The sequence below is a fragment of the Gambusia affinis genome, linkage group LG01, assembly GCF_019740435.1.
Source record: "Gambusia affinis linkage group LG01, SWU_Gaff_1.0, whole genome shotgun sequence".
NCBI lineage: Eukaryota > Metazoa > Chordata > Actinopteri > Cyprinodontiformes > Poeciliidae > Gambusia > Gambusia affinis.
Genome location: NC_057868.1, coordinates 871,131 through 888,174, shown reverse-complemented (window position 1 = coordinate 888,174; position 17,044 = coordinate 871,131). Strand labels below are relative to the sequence as shown.

Below are 17,044 nucleotides of genomic sequence, written 5' to 3'. Positions count from 1 at the left end.
TAATAGATTCCAGATTCAGGACCCACAACTTAAGACTATTGCAAGTATTTGTTTATTTTTACATAATTTGGGCTATCAGGAGAATTAAATGCAAAGGTAACAGCACTAGGCTACTACAATTTTTTTTCCCATTTCCAAAACAGTATGCATATTGACAGTTTTGAACTGTATACTTTAGATTAATTAAATGTAAAAATTAAGATATACACTGCTAGAAGAATTATAGTATATTTTTGTAATTGCCACAGCAGTATGCATATTGAACAGTTTCGAACTGTATACTTTATAAATATTGAATGCAAAAACTACGGTACACATTGCTAGAAATATTACAGTATGTTTCTGTAATTGTCTCAACAGTATGCATTTTTAACAGCTACTAACAACTGTATTATTTAAGAAAGATGAGTGCAAAAACTACAGTATGTACTACTAGAAAAATTACAGCATATTACTGTTAAAAGTATTACGAAATTTTTTTTAACAGCAGGGCAATGTAAATTTTCTGACAAAAAACAGTAAAAATTACATTTTTTCCTAATTATCTTATTTACGGTAATTACTTGTTAAAGAAACAGTCTAAAACTGATTTCCAATTTACGGTCTTAAATTTCCATGGTTTACTGTATTTAACTGTAAAATCTACGGATATTTTTTACAGTGTATTTCATTTGCTCGTCTTCAGGGCAGCTATCAAATGAATCAAGCTGGATGGATAGAGGTGGAGCTGGGGAGCTGATGAGGAGGATGATGTGTGAAAGCGAGGGGCTGGGTTTGGGGACAACCACTAACACCTGCCCCCTCCTCTCCATGAATGAATGGGTTATGAGATGAGAGGGGATCTGGACGATTTATTCTCTTCAGCTGCAGAGAAGAACGGGGCCACAATGTTTTGGGACTAAAACCTGGATTTCACACCTCTAGTTTGCTCCCCCTTTGTTCAAAACCACTCCTCAATGGATCTTTTAAGGACGCACACATTTCTGATTCTGTTGCTCTTAGGACATTGAGGTACACTTTCTCTTCTGCACGGATCCAAAAGTTGGAAAAGTCCTCATCACTTTGGGACCTCTAGCACCACAGGTGTCAATCCCAACTGGTACACAGTGAAGGAGGATGACAAGCGGCATCTAGTGGATATTTTTTTTCTCGTTTTCTTCATAAGAACTACTGAGTAGCTAAGATTTTGTTTTGGAATAAAAGAAAAACAAAAAACCGAAAAGATGCCTTTTGATTTTGCAAGTTTGAAAAATCAGGTGCTAAAACCTGGGAAGGAGGAGGCCAAGAATACTGTGGGGGATTCTTTAGGAAAGCTGCAGAGGTGAGAGGGTTAATTTGTATGGAAATGTGCAGAAATTAAGCCATAAGGCTGCAAAAATGGTGCTGATGAGGATCAACCTCAGGGGTGAACACGTAGAATCGTCTGCCATGAGAAATCCTGGCGATAAAGAAATATCTGATCCTATTCCTTGCAGAGGGAGGCCAGTGATGTAATCACAGGTTTTATTTTTAGGCAGTAATGCATATTTTACATCTAATAAATTCTTAACAGAAGAATTTGTCAGCGGTGGAGAAGCTTAGACATGTATTCAGACGACTGTCTTTAGAAAATAAAGTGGAGGATTATTTAGACAAGACAACAAAAATAGAATTACAGAAAATAAAATAAAGGCAACATCATTATGAAAACAGAAGACATTTATGTGATATAGAACAAAGTGATGACAGACATGTTTAGTGTGGGTTTTGGCTTAGCATTTATTCAAGACATAATTCTAATAATAACGTCATAATAAGATAATGAAAATAAAATAGTGATGTAAAACCTAACAGAAATACTACCAACACTTATATTTCCACTGCCACAAATAATAATAATAATAATAATAATAATAATCATACTAATAATTGTGGCAATATTTATTTATTTGTTCTCAATTTATGATGATTATTATCATTATTAAAATTATTTTGTAATTTTTGCAATACTTCTCCTAATTTCTGTCTGAAATATCAGATCCTGGATCTGGAGGGAATGATTTACTTTCAGCAACAAGAGGCACAGTGGAGGCAAAAACATAGCAATAGATAGAATACTGTAGAATAATGTAAAAAAAAAAAAATCTGTGCAACAGCAGCAAAGTAACAGGCAATAACAGCAAATAGACTCACACAAAGATAGAGTATACAATATATAAAACAGAATTAAAAATATAATACCATACATTAAGGTCAAAATTTCAACATAAATACAGTGTAGTTATGAAAAAATACTGTGAAAGATACATTTCACAATCTAAAGTAATGTGAAATGGAGATAATTAAATAAAAAAATATATATAAAATGCACATGTCTCTTTGAGCATTGAAAAGACAATATTTACAATTAGTGCCAATAAAAAAAGCTCTGCACCAAGAAAGTGGCAGATGTGAAAGAAATATTACAATCCATCAAAGCTTGTTCTTCCCTCTCTTAAATTTGTGCAGAAGAAAAACTGCAAATTTCAGCAGCCCTCTGCACTGTGGAGATGCCTCTGGTAATAGGAGATCTATTGCTGGCTGGTGTGAACAGAGACATGTTGATTCAGGAGGCAGAATGGATGTGAAGAATGAGAAACCTTAAAGAAACCTGATGACAGCAGATCACTGATCCTTATCCTTGTTTGCTACTGATTTTTACTAACACACTATATAAATCTATATAAATAACAGTGTGACATGAAAATGCAGCAAAGTGAACAGATTGCCATTCCCTTTTACTCTTTAGGAAAATGGACGGTAGTAATGTTGAGGATGAGGAAAACATTGAACTGACAGAAGATGGACAGCCGGTGACATCAGCACCACTTCCTGCCCCCCTGCTGGACTGCAGCTGCGGCGGTCTGCCCAAGCGCTACATCATTGCCATCCTCAGTGGCCTGGGCTTCTGCATCTCCTTTGGCATCCGATGCAACCTGGGCGTGGCCATTGTAGAGATGGTGAACAACAACACAGTCTATATCAACGGGACGCGAGTGATTCAGGTAGATTGAAATCCAACAAGCTAACTGAATACTGTTTTGTTTTTACTCTTTGGCATTAAAGGTTTTAAGATATACATGTCTCAGTGAATTGCATGTTGTAAAAGATGATTTACTTTTATTCTTTAAAAAAAAAAAAGTAACTTATGAGCAATGTAGCCAATGTGTATGCATAACCTTGAATGGCCTTGACATAATTTTTTGTGGAGAAACTAAATTTTATGTTTTTATTAGCTGTAAGGCCTAATCATCAAGATTAACAGAAATAATGATAACAATAATTTTTCAATATATTTTGTAAATTTTTAGTAGTTTCAAGTCAGACATTCACTTCCCACGAAACATATTTTCAAGTAAAAAGGAAATGTAATAATTCGTTTTAGAAAACTTATTATTGAGTGTTCTTCTGTGCCTTGCATGGAGTCATCTTAAATTCATATACAATTAATTATAAAAAGAAGGGTTTTTAAATCTTATTTTGCCTTATGAAATATTGCTTTTGTTTCAGACACAGTCATGACACACAGAAACGTCAATGTTCACTTTTTTCATCATACATTCAGAAAGGAATTTAGATTAGTTACCAGTATGTGATAATCAAGGGAAGCACTCTGTATTTTATTCCCCAGAATATGAACATTTTTGTCTCATTTGTTTTATTAACTCCATTTCAGAAAGCTCAGTTTAACTGGGACCCAGAGACTGTGGGGCTGATCCACGGGTCCTTCTTTTGGGGCTACATCGTCACTCAGATCCCAGGCGGATTCATCTCCAACAAGCTGTCTGCCAACAGGTCGGGGTGCTGTCAGTGTCGTTTGTGTTACCGGTATTAGTGCTGGAAACTCAGCTTTAGCAGTAAAGATGCCCTTTTTCATAAGGATGAACTGGGTGTCACCCTGATTACCATCAAATACCATCAAATTTACTCAGTAAATAAGTAAGAGAACTAGAATTAGGGGAAGCTCTTCTTCTGCTCCTGCGATTTAAAGGGTTAAAACTGTTTGGCACAGTGAACATTACTGATGGAGCTGATAGCAATCCTGTAATAAAAGCTTCACAGGAAAAAAAGGACATGCCACTGACAGAGTTAATAATGAAAGATCCTCCTTCTGATTTCCTTCTGAAACAGCAGCAGCTGGAATATTACAAGTGTCACTTACATGCTGCTTTGCAAAAAAACGGATGACGGGGATTTTGGGTAAGAGGGAGCATGGCAGCACTGTGGTGGTGAAGCAGAAGCTTGTGGGTTGAATGGGTTGTCTTTTTATCTCATTCAGTGAATGACAGAGGTGTCAGATGTGTCAGGCTATAAGGTTGACTGAGACACTTTGACAGACAGATTCGGAGATGTGGTGCTTTATTAGTCTACTGCAGCTTACAGACACACACACACACACACACATGCCCACACACACCCACACACGCATACACACACACACACGCACACACACCTACACACACACACACACATGCCCACGCACACCCACACACGCATACACACACACGCACACAGTGTTTGTCAAGCTTTCACCAGCTGCCTAAAGATTTGGTCAAGATCACAAATATAAATGCAGCTCAACAAATTAGAAAATTATTGAAACAATCATTAATTCCAGTTCTAAAATTACAAATAGTATATCAGTCTATATATCCATCCATCCATCCATCCATTTTCTATACACCCTTCTTCCCTAATGGGGTCGGGAGGGTTGCTGGTGCCTATCTCCAGCTGCGTCCTGGGCGAGAGGCGGGGTTCACCCTGGACAGGTGGCCAGTCTGTCGCAGGGCAACACAGAGACATACAAGACAAACAACACACTCACACACACACACACACACACACTCACACCTAGGGAGAATTTAGAGAAACCAATTAACCTGACAGTCATGTTTTTGGACTGTGGGAGGAAGCCGGAGAACCCGGAGAGAATCCACGCATGCACAGGGAGAACATGCAAACTCCATGCAGAAAGATCCCCGGCCGGGAATCGAACCCAGGACCTTCTTGCTGCAAGGCAACAGCTCTACCAACTGCGCCACTTTGCAGCCCCATCAGTCTATATATCTATATCTATAGATATAGATATAAATATATCTATAGATATAGATAGATAGATATAGATATATATCTATAGATATATATAGGTATAGATAGATAGATATATCTATAGATCTAGAGATATCTATAGATCTATATATCTATAGATATATACATAGACTGTGTAGCCAACACAGACATAAAGGTAGTAATGAATCTAATATAAAACTAGATATTAATCTAAACATGTACAAAAAAAAATCTTATTTACAAACTGATTAAGAGTGGCCTTAAATGCATTAAAGGAAACAATTTCTTTCAGCTTTAAGTCTTTTTGCAGTTGATTCCAGACTGAGGGAGCAGCAAACTGGAAAGCAATTTTTTTTGGAAAGATCATTGCACACCGAACAATTAATAAAATCAAATCACCTGAGCGCAGAAAATAAACACCTGAAAATATTTTAACAAAAAGGGACAAGAGATACAGTCCCAATGCAATAAAACAGAGGCACTAAATCTGTGATGAAATGATAAATCTTTATAAACAAGATTTAATTTTGAAATAAGAACCCAGCTTCAGCTTCATCTTTTTTACAAGCTGTTGAAGGTTGAGAACAAAACCCAGGGAATAATGAAATGAAATGAAATGAAATGAAGTTTATTCGAACATGATACAAATATAAAAAAATAAAATAAAAAATAAAATAGTGCACAGTAACAAGAAGTGCATAAGAAAGAAGAGAAAATACAGATTTTTAGTTTCAGTTAACATATCATGCTCAAAATGGGGTAGGAAGAAGTGAGAACTTATAAACTCCTACCCCTAAACACTTGAGACTTTAGAGTCCTACTGTCATTAAAAAAATCTAAATCAAAGTGGCAGTCAGAAGTAACAGTTACTAATATTTACCTATACATTTTCCCATTTTATGCTGGTTTATCTTTCTAAACCCTTACACCAAGTTGTTATCTTCAATACACACCTTATTGCTTTCTGTCCCCATGTGTGTATCTATTGAAAATTACCTCTTTGTACTTTCTTTTGAATTGAGTTAAACTAATGCTTTGTTTTAAATCTTCATGTAACCTATTCCATAACTTTACACCTTTAATTGAAATACAGAAGCTTTTTCTTGTTGTTCTAAAGTTGCGGATCTTGAAGTTTGAGTGACCCCTTAAGTTATACCCCCCTTCTCTTTCAGAAAACGTGCTCTGTATGTGCTCAGGTAACAACTTTTTAGATACCTTGAACATAAATTGAGCCATTTTAAATTCTACAAGCTCGTCAAATTTGAGAATTCTGGATATTATGAAGAGCGGGTTTGTATGCTCATAATAACCGACATTATGGATGATTCAATTATAAAACCTAAATATTTAAAAAAGGCCCAGTGAAGGTTCATTTCCCATGAAGCATTTTCATTGAAACACATAAGCTATTCTGATGGAGTCTGGCTGTACTGATTCATTGACGGCCCTTGTTTTCTTCACAGGGTTTTTGGGGCTGCCATTTTTCTAACATCAGTGCTGAACATGTTCATCCCGTCAGCTGCCAGGGTGCACTATGGCTGCGTCATGTTTGTACGCATCTTGCAGGGGTTAGTGGAGGTAAGGAAGGAAAATTGTCAGCTAATAGAAAATTTTAAAATTAATTTAGGTTCCTAGAGAAAGAGAGAGATGAATGATAAGGCAGGTCACCCTTTACCAAGCACTGATTAAGCATGAACCAGGAAAAATACTTCTAGATTTGTGTTGGGGTGACACGTCGTCATTCCTTATACGCCTTAGCAATGGGTGTTTTTATTTTCTTGTTTCAGGTACTCTAATGTATGCTATGCTTTTGCAGACCAAATCAATAGCCGCACAGCTGTTTCTATGGTCCCTCTGAGGTTTACAGAACCACAGAAGTAGAATTTCAAGATAACATTTGTGTATTTAAATAGTATTTTATCAGTCAAATCAAATCAGTTCTTAGTTTGGGCCAACTTACATCAACATGAACAGATGGACAAGCAAAAACTACCTTCAGTAGTTTTATCTATATTTTCTGCCATAACCGGACCATAGAGGTCATTTATGATGTGGCTCGAAGTGAAAATTAGTTGGACACACTGGCTCTAGGATGTTGGAGTGGAATCATCTGATTGCCAAACATTGGATTCATTAAGAGCAATGTGACAGAAAAAGTTGCCTACCATAAAAGTTGGAAATATGAGATAGAAAAACCAAGGAATTCCAAAGTAGGAGAGCTAGATGTTTTACACCAGCCTCAACTTTTATATCCAGCCTTTGTCTTTGTCTATTGAAAGAATGATCATCTACTAATAGTTGTGCTTTCCCCCCAAAAAATCTGTCTAAGACTTAAAAACCTGCCTCTTGTGCATCCCCAAGTTAGTCCTTGGTCTTTGTCATTCTGCACCCTGCTCCCTTTAGGGGGTCACCTACCCAGCGTGTCACGGGATGTGGTCCAAGTGGGCTCCGCCTCTCGAACGTAGTCGACTGGCGACCACATCATTCTGCGGTGAGTCACGTCGCTCCTTTCTTTAATCTAACAAACAGCAGCTCTGAGCTTTTTTTTACCATTCCAAACATCTTTGATGGAACCTCCTCACAAGTCACAAGGAGTACGACAAGTAAATGGACATGTGCAGATGCCAAGCTTCCAAGGGATTGTGGGAGATTTTTTCTTCTTCTTTTTTTTAATACATATTAGACAAAACATACTGTGTGCAAAATTACCAGTTGAAGCAATGAGAAATTTGCAGCTTGATATGCATCGCAGCAATGTTGAAGCTGGTGTATTTTATGCAGCAGGGACTTTAGAAAGGCTTAAAGAAAACTAACCAAGACAGGTAGGTTACCTTTTCGATGTCGATCGGCTAAATGCAGCAAGTCATCTTGATGGAAGTACTCGTAGCACGACGTTCCCAGCAATTCTTGGGGAAGATAACCCAGTATGGTTGTTGCTCTGTTGGAGGAAAAAAGTTCAAAGACAATGAAAAGCTGCAGAGGGAGTGGAATTTATGTGTTAAGACATAAATCCCCACCCTCCTCCACTAATGCTTTAAGTTACACGTTTTTCAACCACTTTATAAACACCATGATGTTAAACAGTGCAGGTCTGTTTCTTTTATATATGAAAATTAAGTAATAAAATGTACTTGTAGCCAGCTATGGTCCGTCTATAGACAAGCTACATCATCCTCTAGGACATCTTACCCTCCTGCAACAGGAAATTAAATTTACCTTTGATCAACAAAGGTGAATTTTCCATCCATGGCGTAGCGTGTAACAAACTCGGTGGGTTTAACTCGGACTTCTCCGTTAACTTGCGGAGCTGAGTGTGAATGGACGCGTCCCACCGCCACCAAACAGCTAAAATAGGAGCTGTCCTGCTTGTCTGCTTCTCCTTCCGCTCCCATCTGACTGGTAGGCCAACTGCGCATATAGCCAGTGCAGTGGACTGTGCAGTATTTCTGTGACTCTTAAAAAAATATAAAAATATGCATTTAATACCATAAACAATATGCACAAAATAAAATCCACATTTGGGGGTCATTTGAGGAAACTGCCAAGCAATTTGTGATCACCTTTCTTTTTAGAGGTGTTTGCCTGGGTTTCCTTTTCTTCAATTTTCACAGGTATTTTGTTGTACTTCATGCGACAAAAGAAAGAGCGCCGAGCGCCTGAACACAACCGTGACGCACCGATGGGAAGGTCAGCCTGAACCTGCAGACCAGCTGCAGATACTCAGAGTGTTAAACGCACTGCGGTGAATTAAATCTATTGACCTCTCACACAAAGACAAAAATAAAACGCCTTACTTTTAGCATCTATTAGTCGCTCACGAGGGTGCAATTCAGAAGCAGACAGTTGCTCCTTCACTTTTCCCATGTCCTTGGGGTGTATGTAGTCAAACAAGCTCTGTCCAATCAGCTCCGCCTGAAGTAAAAAACACAGGACACTGCATACTTAAACAAGGCTTCCATGTGGATGAAACAATCAACAAAAATACCTAATTTAAACCGAGCCAACAACTAGTTTCGAAGGGTATTTTTACTGAGGACTTTTGTCCCAGGAGCACACCAGACAGGGTGTAAAGATAGAAATAAGTCAGATTCAGATCTTAAAGACACGTTATTAATGTTGAAGTAATCATAATTCTTGAACTTTTAACATTTTGTCACATTACAATCACAAAGTCTAATATTTTTAATGGGATTTTATGGCAACACAAAAGTAGAGCATAATCGTTAAGTAAGTATAAGGAAGGTCATACAAGTTTGAAAACTGAGACTGGCATCTTTATTTATATAAATTTAAAAACCAATAAAAAATAGACAATTTAGTAAACAAAATCTAGCTGTGTGCCATTTAAATTCAGTCAAATTTAGGCTGATCTGTGAAGGAATCAAAATACACAACCACAAAGACCCAGGGACACAGAAACTCTCTGAACATGTGGAAGAACCAAAATGAAACTTTACAATCTCAATACAAAATACTACATGTGGTAGAAAACCATCATAGAAAATCCTGGAATATAAACAGTGTAAGATGGAAGAGGCAGCAAAAATATTAGGGTTGCCTTCTTCTGCAGGGAATGAGAGGCTGGTCGGAGTTAAAGACCTGAAATATGGAGCAAAACATGTCACACATTTGAAAGTGTAACAGAAGCTGTGGCTTTTGGACTTGTTGCTGTAACTACAAACCACCTGTTACCTGTTACCTGATTGTTATTTTCCTCATCACAATTATGCACCACTATTGTGTTGGTCGACCACATAAAACCCATTCACGTTTGTGGTTGTAACAGGATAAAACAGGGAAAAGTTCAGTGGGTATGAAAACACAAGATACAGCAAGTTAGCAGAAATATGACAGATTAAGATCTTAATATGGCCAAACTCCAAACAGAAATGTCCATTTATAATAGCAGTACAAACATAACTATCAAGCACATATATATTGAATGAATGTTTTAGTTTTAACTAGCAGGTCTACAGCAAGGAAAATGCTCTCTTTTAAAGTCACCAGCACCTCATAGATTCCCATCTATCCACTATGCAGACTTCATAACAAAACCCATCTAGTGTGTCTGGTGTTTTTACATAAAGCCACAAAAACAGCAGATTATACGACAAATGTAAAAGTGTTACCCGACTATAATTTAATATCTTTGTGACGGACTCTGAGACAAAAACTATTTTCCCGCGATCACAGCCCACTACAAACAGGAACCCATCTGCAGCCTGCACAACAGAGACAAGGAAAGAGCGACAGTCAGGATCTGCTCAAGACAAAAGCACAAAGCCATCAGGCTTTTGTAAAATGCTGTACATTGTAAATGTAACTAATGTGGTTCAAAAATAAAGGAAAACTAATCTAGTCTACTTGATTGCTTTGTAATTGATGGAAAATTCTAAACCAGGAACATTTTTCCTAAATCTACATTGCTGTAAAAATATATTCTATTTTCATTATAATTGAACATTTTGGATAAAAAAAGTTCTTTCAGACAAATATAACCATACTAATTACAATGAGCTGTTTGTAGGACAATAAGCTTCCCAAACCAATCTAGCCCTTTATGAAAATGTACATTTCCATAAACCTAACAACTTGTGCCAACCTTGGCAGCAACAACTGCCATCAAATGATTGCAATAACGAACCATTTATCTTTTACATTGCTGCAGAGGAATTTTGGCCTAATTTTTTTTGCAGAATTGTTTTAACTCAGCGACATTGGAAAGTTTTTATTCCTCGTTTCCACAGTCTGCCACGTGCCAGGGTGGTTTGGAACGCTATTTTATGGTCTGGGGTGTTCAGGATCTGGCGTTCCTACAAATGCACCAACATGATGCACTAAGTCTCAGGTTTGTCACAAAAAGTGAAGGTTTTTTTTGTTCCCAATAAATGGACTGTGTTGTCTGAGGCCAGTAGCTGCATCGCAATCGTACCGTACTATTATCTGAAGGCATACAGCTAAAAGAAGCCCCGGAATGGTGCGGTATGGTTTGTTCAAAAGCGACCGTGTGTAATGAAGCATTTAAATCCCAAACTGCTGACAGTGGCTCTCAAAAATAAGCTCAATTCTTCATATTTCCACATCTGGTCTGGTATGCCATGAGCTGTAAGGCTTCTGAAAAATATGTGGGAGAAAAACTCAGGAGAATGACTGGAAACAGACTGGTTTTTATTGATTAGACCTATTTTTAACCATGAGCTACAAACACTGTGACCCAAATAGCCTTTAACAGATCAGCAGTGACCCGACTTCTAATCCGCCTCACTCTGCCAAGTTCTGCCAGATTAAAAGTTTGAAAAGAAGCTAAATGAAGATCAGACTGTACAAAGATTCTTCCAATAAATCTTACAACCTTTCTCTCCAGCTCAACTGTTTACTTCTAAGCTCATTCAATAAATGTTTGACTTGAGTATTGGCTGCACCTTTACGACCCACAGCATGACGATCTGCTGCTTGATGAAAGTCTAATTTCATTATCTAATTTAAAGCAACAGAACCTACATTTAAATCTTCAAAGTGTTAAGATACTCTCATACATTAATATTTCAAAAACAAGAGTGCAAATACATGAAAAAAGGAGATTGCAAATTATTGTGACTCAAAGATCTTAACTGAATTTAAATAACTGAAGAAAAGAAGTCCTTGAATGCAGGACTAAAATGGCATTCTGAAGTCTTTTCTCGCCATAGAAATAGAGTTTTGTCCATCCCTCTTTTCAGCATCTATTATTCAGCTTAAGGCCCCAAAACTCTGAAATATTTTATTTTGATTGCCTCAAATAGACTGATTGTGCCAAAGGTGGCGTGCCCAACCTTGAAGGACGATCCCAAGGTTTGAAAGGCTCCATGAAACAAAGCCTTAGAACCCTATTCAGTTATGGACACACCCTTTTATTCATTTTGAGCAAACAGACATGGCCAAACCTCTAACTGCACACTCAACCCTTTTCATTCTGATTAATTCATACATACCAGGACAGGTGAATGCATGGCAGCTCCTCAGTGAGCATTCTTGGGTTATGCTAACGCTAATGTGTTTGTGTCAGTCTGTGATTTTATTCATCTGTGCAAAGCAAACCAACATTTCGCTTCCTCCTGTCTTTCTCTCATGCTTGCTTTCAACAATATCTGTGACTTTTAGCATGATGGGATCTGTGTTAATGTGAGCCTCTTCCGCAGAAAGACTATCCAACAGGATATATATATATATATTATTGGCATGTTAAACATGTAGTCATGAAACTTGGAATATATTTGTTATAGATTACTTGATTTATATATCTATATCTACGATACATTGTGCAGCCATCCTGGATGGGTGAATGTCATTTCACCACTTTGCATGTCTTGTACTTCTACAGTATTTTTTGTTCAGTTTTTACATGACATTTTATAAATTTTGTTTTTTAAGAGCCATATTTGTACCTCTGGAGGTTTGACTGCAGTTATGGACATCCTTAGCCATAATGTTTATTGCTGAACAAAAAAAAAAACAAGATCCTGATGACTTGGTAAGTACTTTTAGTCACTTTTATTATTATTGCTATGAATACAAAATATCATAATAAGTTACAAAGTTTACATCATCTGTCTCTAAAATACAAAAGAAATTATTCTTCTTCAGAGATAAAAATGGATTTGATAGTTTTATGACAGTCCATGAACATAACTCATAAAAATTCCACTTACCTAAATCCTCCCACCCCCATTCCCTCCAAAAAAAAAAAAAAAAAAACCTCCGCTTGTTTATACACAGTGGTATGACATAGCATTGTGTGGGTATGAAAGATTGGGTCAAACTGACCCAAAGTCAACAATTTGATCTTTGGATATCATGAGAGCAGTTTTTATTTTTTTTGATCTTTTAGCAATGGGTAAACAATGGCTTTTTTCAAGTATTTTTTTGGTTTACTGTTTTATTGCTTTACAGTAAAAAGCTTCTATTTCAGAGATGCAACAACCAGGCCTTTTCTAGCTGAGACTGATTTCTGTTTTTCTTTGAGGTCTGTCCTGCTGGTCCTGATGGACAACAAACGAGTGTAAATGTAAAACAGGAATATTGAGGAAAATGTGTTGCTGGTTCCTTTAGTAGTAACTTACTTCTGTTGAAACGTGTCACTAACCTTTACCTGGTTTTTAGTCAACTAAAAAAAGTGCATCATGGAAATGCTTGATGACATTTTGGAAATTTTTTGGTTTTGATGCTGCAAAAGCAGAGATGTCAAACTCCAATGGTAAAATGTCTATGTTTTGCTGCTTTGGGTGTTTCACTCCAGCTCAGCTGCCTCAAATGTCAGAATTACCTAATCAACATTTCATCAGGTAAGCAGAAGCCTGGCAATGAACCATTTATTTCAGATGTTTTGTATCAAAGGCTCTGGCCTTTGAGGCCTGTTACGTCCACACAGGGCACAACATATTTGAGGACACGAAGACCAAAAATGAGGATTGAAACGTATTTTATTTCACCACTCTCTGGACCTTTTCTTTATCTTCTTTTTCCTGTGAAGGAAGAGAGAGAACCAATCCTCAGTGTTCCCCGTGTCCCAAAAAAACAAAAGAAAACAAAAATCCCAAAGTAGAAACAGAAAGTTGGACCTGATGAGCCGATCAAAAGGAACAAAATGATACAGCAGGGGGCCAACCCTATACAGGGCCGTCGAAGCCTCTGCTAGTACCGGACTACAAAAAAAGAAACTACTGAAAAGGAAAATTCGAAAACAGGACAATCGGTCCCACCAGGTCAAAATCACAACCAAACAAAGGGCTAACAAAAACTACCGTGAGGCAGGCTGGAGACGTCAAATCGCATGCATCCTAGGTGGTGGTTGGAAGTGGGCGTCGCCGTTACCTGGCGCAACCCAGCCTATTTATAGGCGGTCCAACAGCGTCACAAATTAACAAACCAAATTAGAATAAATGATTATCTAAACTCCAAAGAACATTAAACAACTAAACGCCAAAAAACAAAAGTAAATACAAGAAGATACAAAATAAAGAAATTAGAAATACAATGTGCCGAAAGCACATAACACCCCCACCCAAAGACTCTGAATGGGGATTGATGTAATCCGCACAAAAACTCAGCCCATTCAGAGAAAAAACAAACAACAAAAAAACACTAGAGTCGTGAGAGTGCGCCAAACCACGTTGTACTTACCTAGAACATGTTTGATAGAGATATTATAATATTGAAGCAGCAGAGACCAGCCCATCAACTGGCGATTTTTATTACGCATGCGGTCTTGAAAGACCAAAGGATTATGATCCGTAAAAACAACCACAGATCCATTGGAACCGCCTACGTACACCTCAAAATGTTCTAAAGCCAGGACCAACGCCAGCGCCTCCTTTTCGATGGTTGAATACCATCTTTGATACCTATCAAGTTTCTTCGAGAAATAAGAAACCGGATGTTCCACCCCATCAGTACCATCTTGCAAAAGGACAGCTCCGACGCCTGAATCACATGCGTCCACAGCCAATTTAAACGGCACGTCAAAACGAGGGGCAGACAACACAGGAGCGTTAACCAATAACTGTTTAGTTTGTTCAAAAGCAGCTTGACACCGGTCAGACCAAATAAAAGCTACTTTTGGGCTAAGTAAATCCGTTAAAGGGGCGGCTACAGAAGAAAAGTTTTTACAGAACCCCCTATAGTAACCAATCATCGCTAAATAGCGGCGTAACTCTGTACGATTGGTGGGTACAGGAACAGACAGAATAGCCTCTACTTTAGCCTCCACTGGGCGTACCTGACCTCCCCCCACCCTTTTTCCAAGATAGGTAACTGTCGCTTGGCTAAATTGGCATTTGGAAAGATTAACAGTCAAATTGGCCTCACTCAGACGCGCAAAAACAGATGTCAAATGTTCAATGTGCTCAGCCCATGTAGTAGAACAAATAACCAAATCATCCAAGTAAGCCTCACAGAATGATAAACCAGACAAGACAACATTCATGAGCCGCTGAAACGTTGCTGGGGCATTACGCATCCCAAAAGCCATAACCGTGTACTGAAGGAAATCATCGGGTGTGACAAAAGCGGAAATTTCTTGGGCTCGTGCTGTTAAGGGTACCTGCCAGTATCCCTTCAGCAAATCCAGCTTGGTCACAAACTGGGCAGCCCCCACATGGTCCACACAGTCCTCCATACGTGGTAGTGGATAACAATCCGGCTTAGTCACCCCATTTACCTTCCTGAAGTCCGTACAGAAACGGTCGTCTCCATTGGCTTTGATAGTAAGGAGGCATGGCGAACTCCACGCACTACTGCTTGCAGTAGCAAGTCCATGTTTCACCATGTACTCCACCTGTGCTTTCAAACGGCGTCTCTTGTCTGGGTTCACTCTGTAAGGATGCTGTTTAATAGGCTTGGAATCACCAACGTCAATATCATGGCTGAGCACTCGAGTCTGAGTGGGAATATCTGCAAACAGCGACCTATAAGACTGGATCAAATTAATGACATCAGCCTGCTTGGAAAAATCAAGGTGAGACAACAAGAGAGGTAAGTTTTCTAACACCTCCGAATTTGGAAACTGTCCTTTAGAAACATCCGGGAAAAAGACGTCACCTTCAGGTTCAGCACTGGACAGCTCCTCCCGTGCGTCCGCCCCTGCACCGACGCATGAGTCAGCTCGTTCACTGGAAACGCAACTCACTGCTTTAGACAGAGAGGGCGCACGCTCGATGTAAGGCTTGAGCATATTGATATGACATAGGCGAGATGTCCGGCTCCGATCAGGAGTAGAAACCATAAAATCTCTATCGCCGACCTTCCTCTTGATTACATAAGGGCCACTGTAGCGTGCTTGTAAGCTAGAACCGGGAACCGGAAGTAACACCAACACTTTGTCACCAGGCTCAAAAACTCTCATGGCCGCCTTTCTGTCAAATAAAGATTTCATTTTAGCCTGTGCAGTTTGAAGATTTTCTTTGGCTATCTCGCACGCACGGCTCAGCTTCAGTCTAAAATTACTGACGTAGTCCAACAGATTTTGGTCAGATTTTTCACACAACCATTTCTCTTTCAATAGCTTTAAAGGACCACGAACAGCATGAGCAAAAACCAAGTCCGCCGGGCTAAACCCCAGAGACTCCTGAACTACTTCCCGTATAGCAAACAGTTGTAAATGTACCCCTTCATCCCAGTCCTTTTCGAACTCCAAACAGTAGGTGCGAAGCATTGTTTTTAACGTTTGATGGAAACGCTCGAGTGCGCCCTGACTTTCCGGGTGATAAGCGCTGGAATGACAGTGCTTTATGTCAAGTTGATTTAAAACCTGCGCAAATACTTTAGACATAAAGTTAGACCCTTGGTCAGTCTGCACAACCCGAGGTAAGCCAAACAATGAAAAAAACTTTGTTAATGCTTTAACCACTACTGGCGTAGATATTTTTCGCACCGGAAAAACCTCTGGAAAACGAGTGGAGGTACACATCACCGTTACCAAGAACTTATTCCCCGCTTTGGTTCGAGGCAACGGACCCACACAGTCAACCAGCACTCGTTCAAAGGGTTCAGCAATGGCTGGAATGGGATACAACGGAGCAGGAGGAATAGTCTGATTCGGTTTTCCAGATTTTTGACAGAAATGACACGAATTACAATATCGCACGACATCACTCTTCAACCCCGGCCAAAAGAAATGACGCAAAATGCGATCATAGGTTTTTCTTATGCCAAGGTGACCAGCTAGTGGATTGTCATGTGCTAATCGCAAAATCTCTGGTCGATATGGGGTTGGGACAACAATCTGTTTCACGACACTCCACTCTTCAACAGGGGAAACACTTAAAGGCGTCCATTTACGCATCAAAATCCCATCATTTAAAAAATAACCAGTAGACATAGAATCAGACTCATCAGTCAATGCATCGTTAAACAAAGATGCTAAGCTTTTGTCAGTTTTTTGGAGCTCCATCAATTGCTGTCTAGATAATGACAGAGCATT

General features: G+C 38.7%; 2 protein-coding genes across 3 annotated transcripts; one reads left to right on the top strand and one right to left on the bottom strand.

Moving 5' to 3' along the window:
• Positions 1-1,023: 1,023 nt before the first annotated feature.
• Positions 1,024-7,873, top strand: LOC122831560 (vesicular glutamate transporter 3-like). The gene is made up of 5 exons (XM_044117844.1): positions 1,024-1,321; positions 2,768-3,023; positions 3,695-3,813; positions 6,552-6,666; positions 7,492-7,873. The coding sequence occupies exons 1-5, from the start codon at positions 1,224-1,226 to the stop codon at positions 7,603-7,605; spliced, it is 702 nt and encodes a 233-aa protein (XP_043973779.1). The 5' UTR covers positions 1,024-1,223; the 3' UTR covers positions 7,606-7,873.
• LOC122831570 (aryl hydrocarbon receptor nuclear translocator-like protein 2) lies at positions 1,470-10,136 on the bottom strand. Of its 2 annotated transcripts, none has more exons than XM_044117855.1 (5): positions 8,883-10,136; positions 8,649-8,798; positions 8,305-8,542; positions 7,920-8,026; positions 1,470-2,954 (listed from the first exon to the last, which is right to left on the bottom strand). In XM_044117855.1, exons 1-5 carry the CDS (start codon positions 8,950-8,952, stop codon positions 2,911-2,913), a joined length of 609 nt encoding a protein of 202 aa, XP_043973790.1. In that variant the 5' UTR covers positions 8,953-10,136; the 3' UTR covers positions 1,470-2,910. The 2 variants fall into 2 exon arrangements, with proteins under 2 accessions (XP_043973790.1, XP_043973799.1); XM_044117864.1 differs by lacking the exon at positions 1,470-2,954 and adding an exon at positions 7,504-7,606.
• Positions 10,137-17,044: the final 6,908 nt, after the last annotated feature.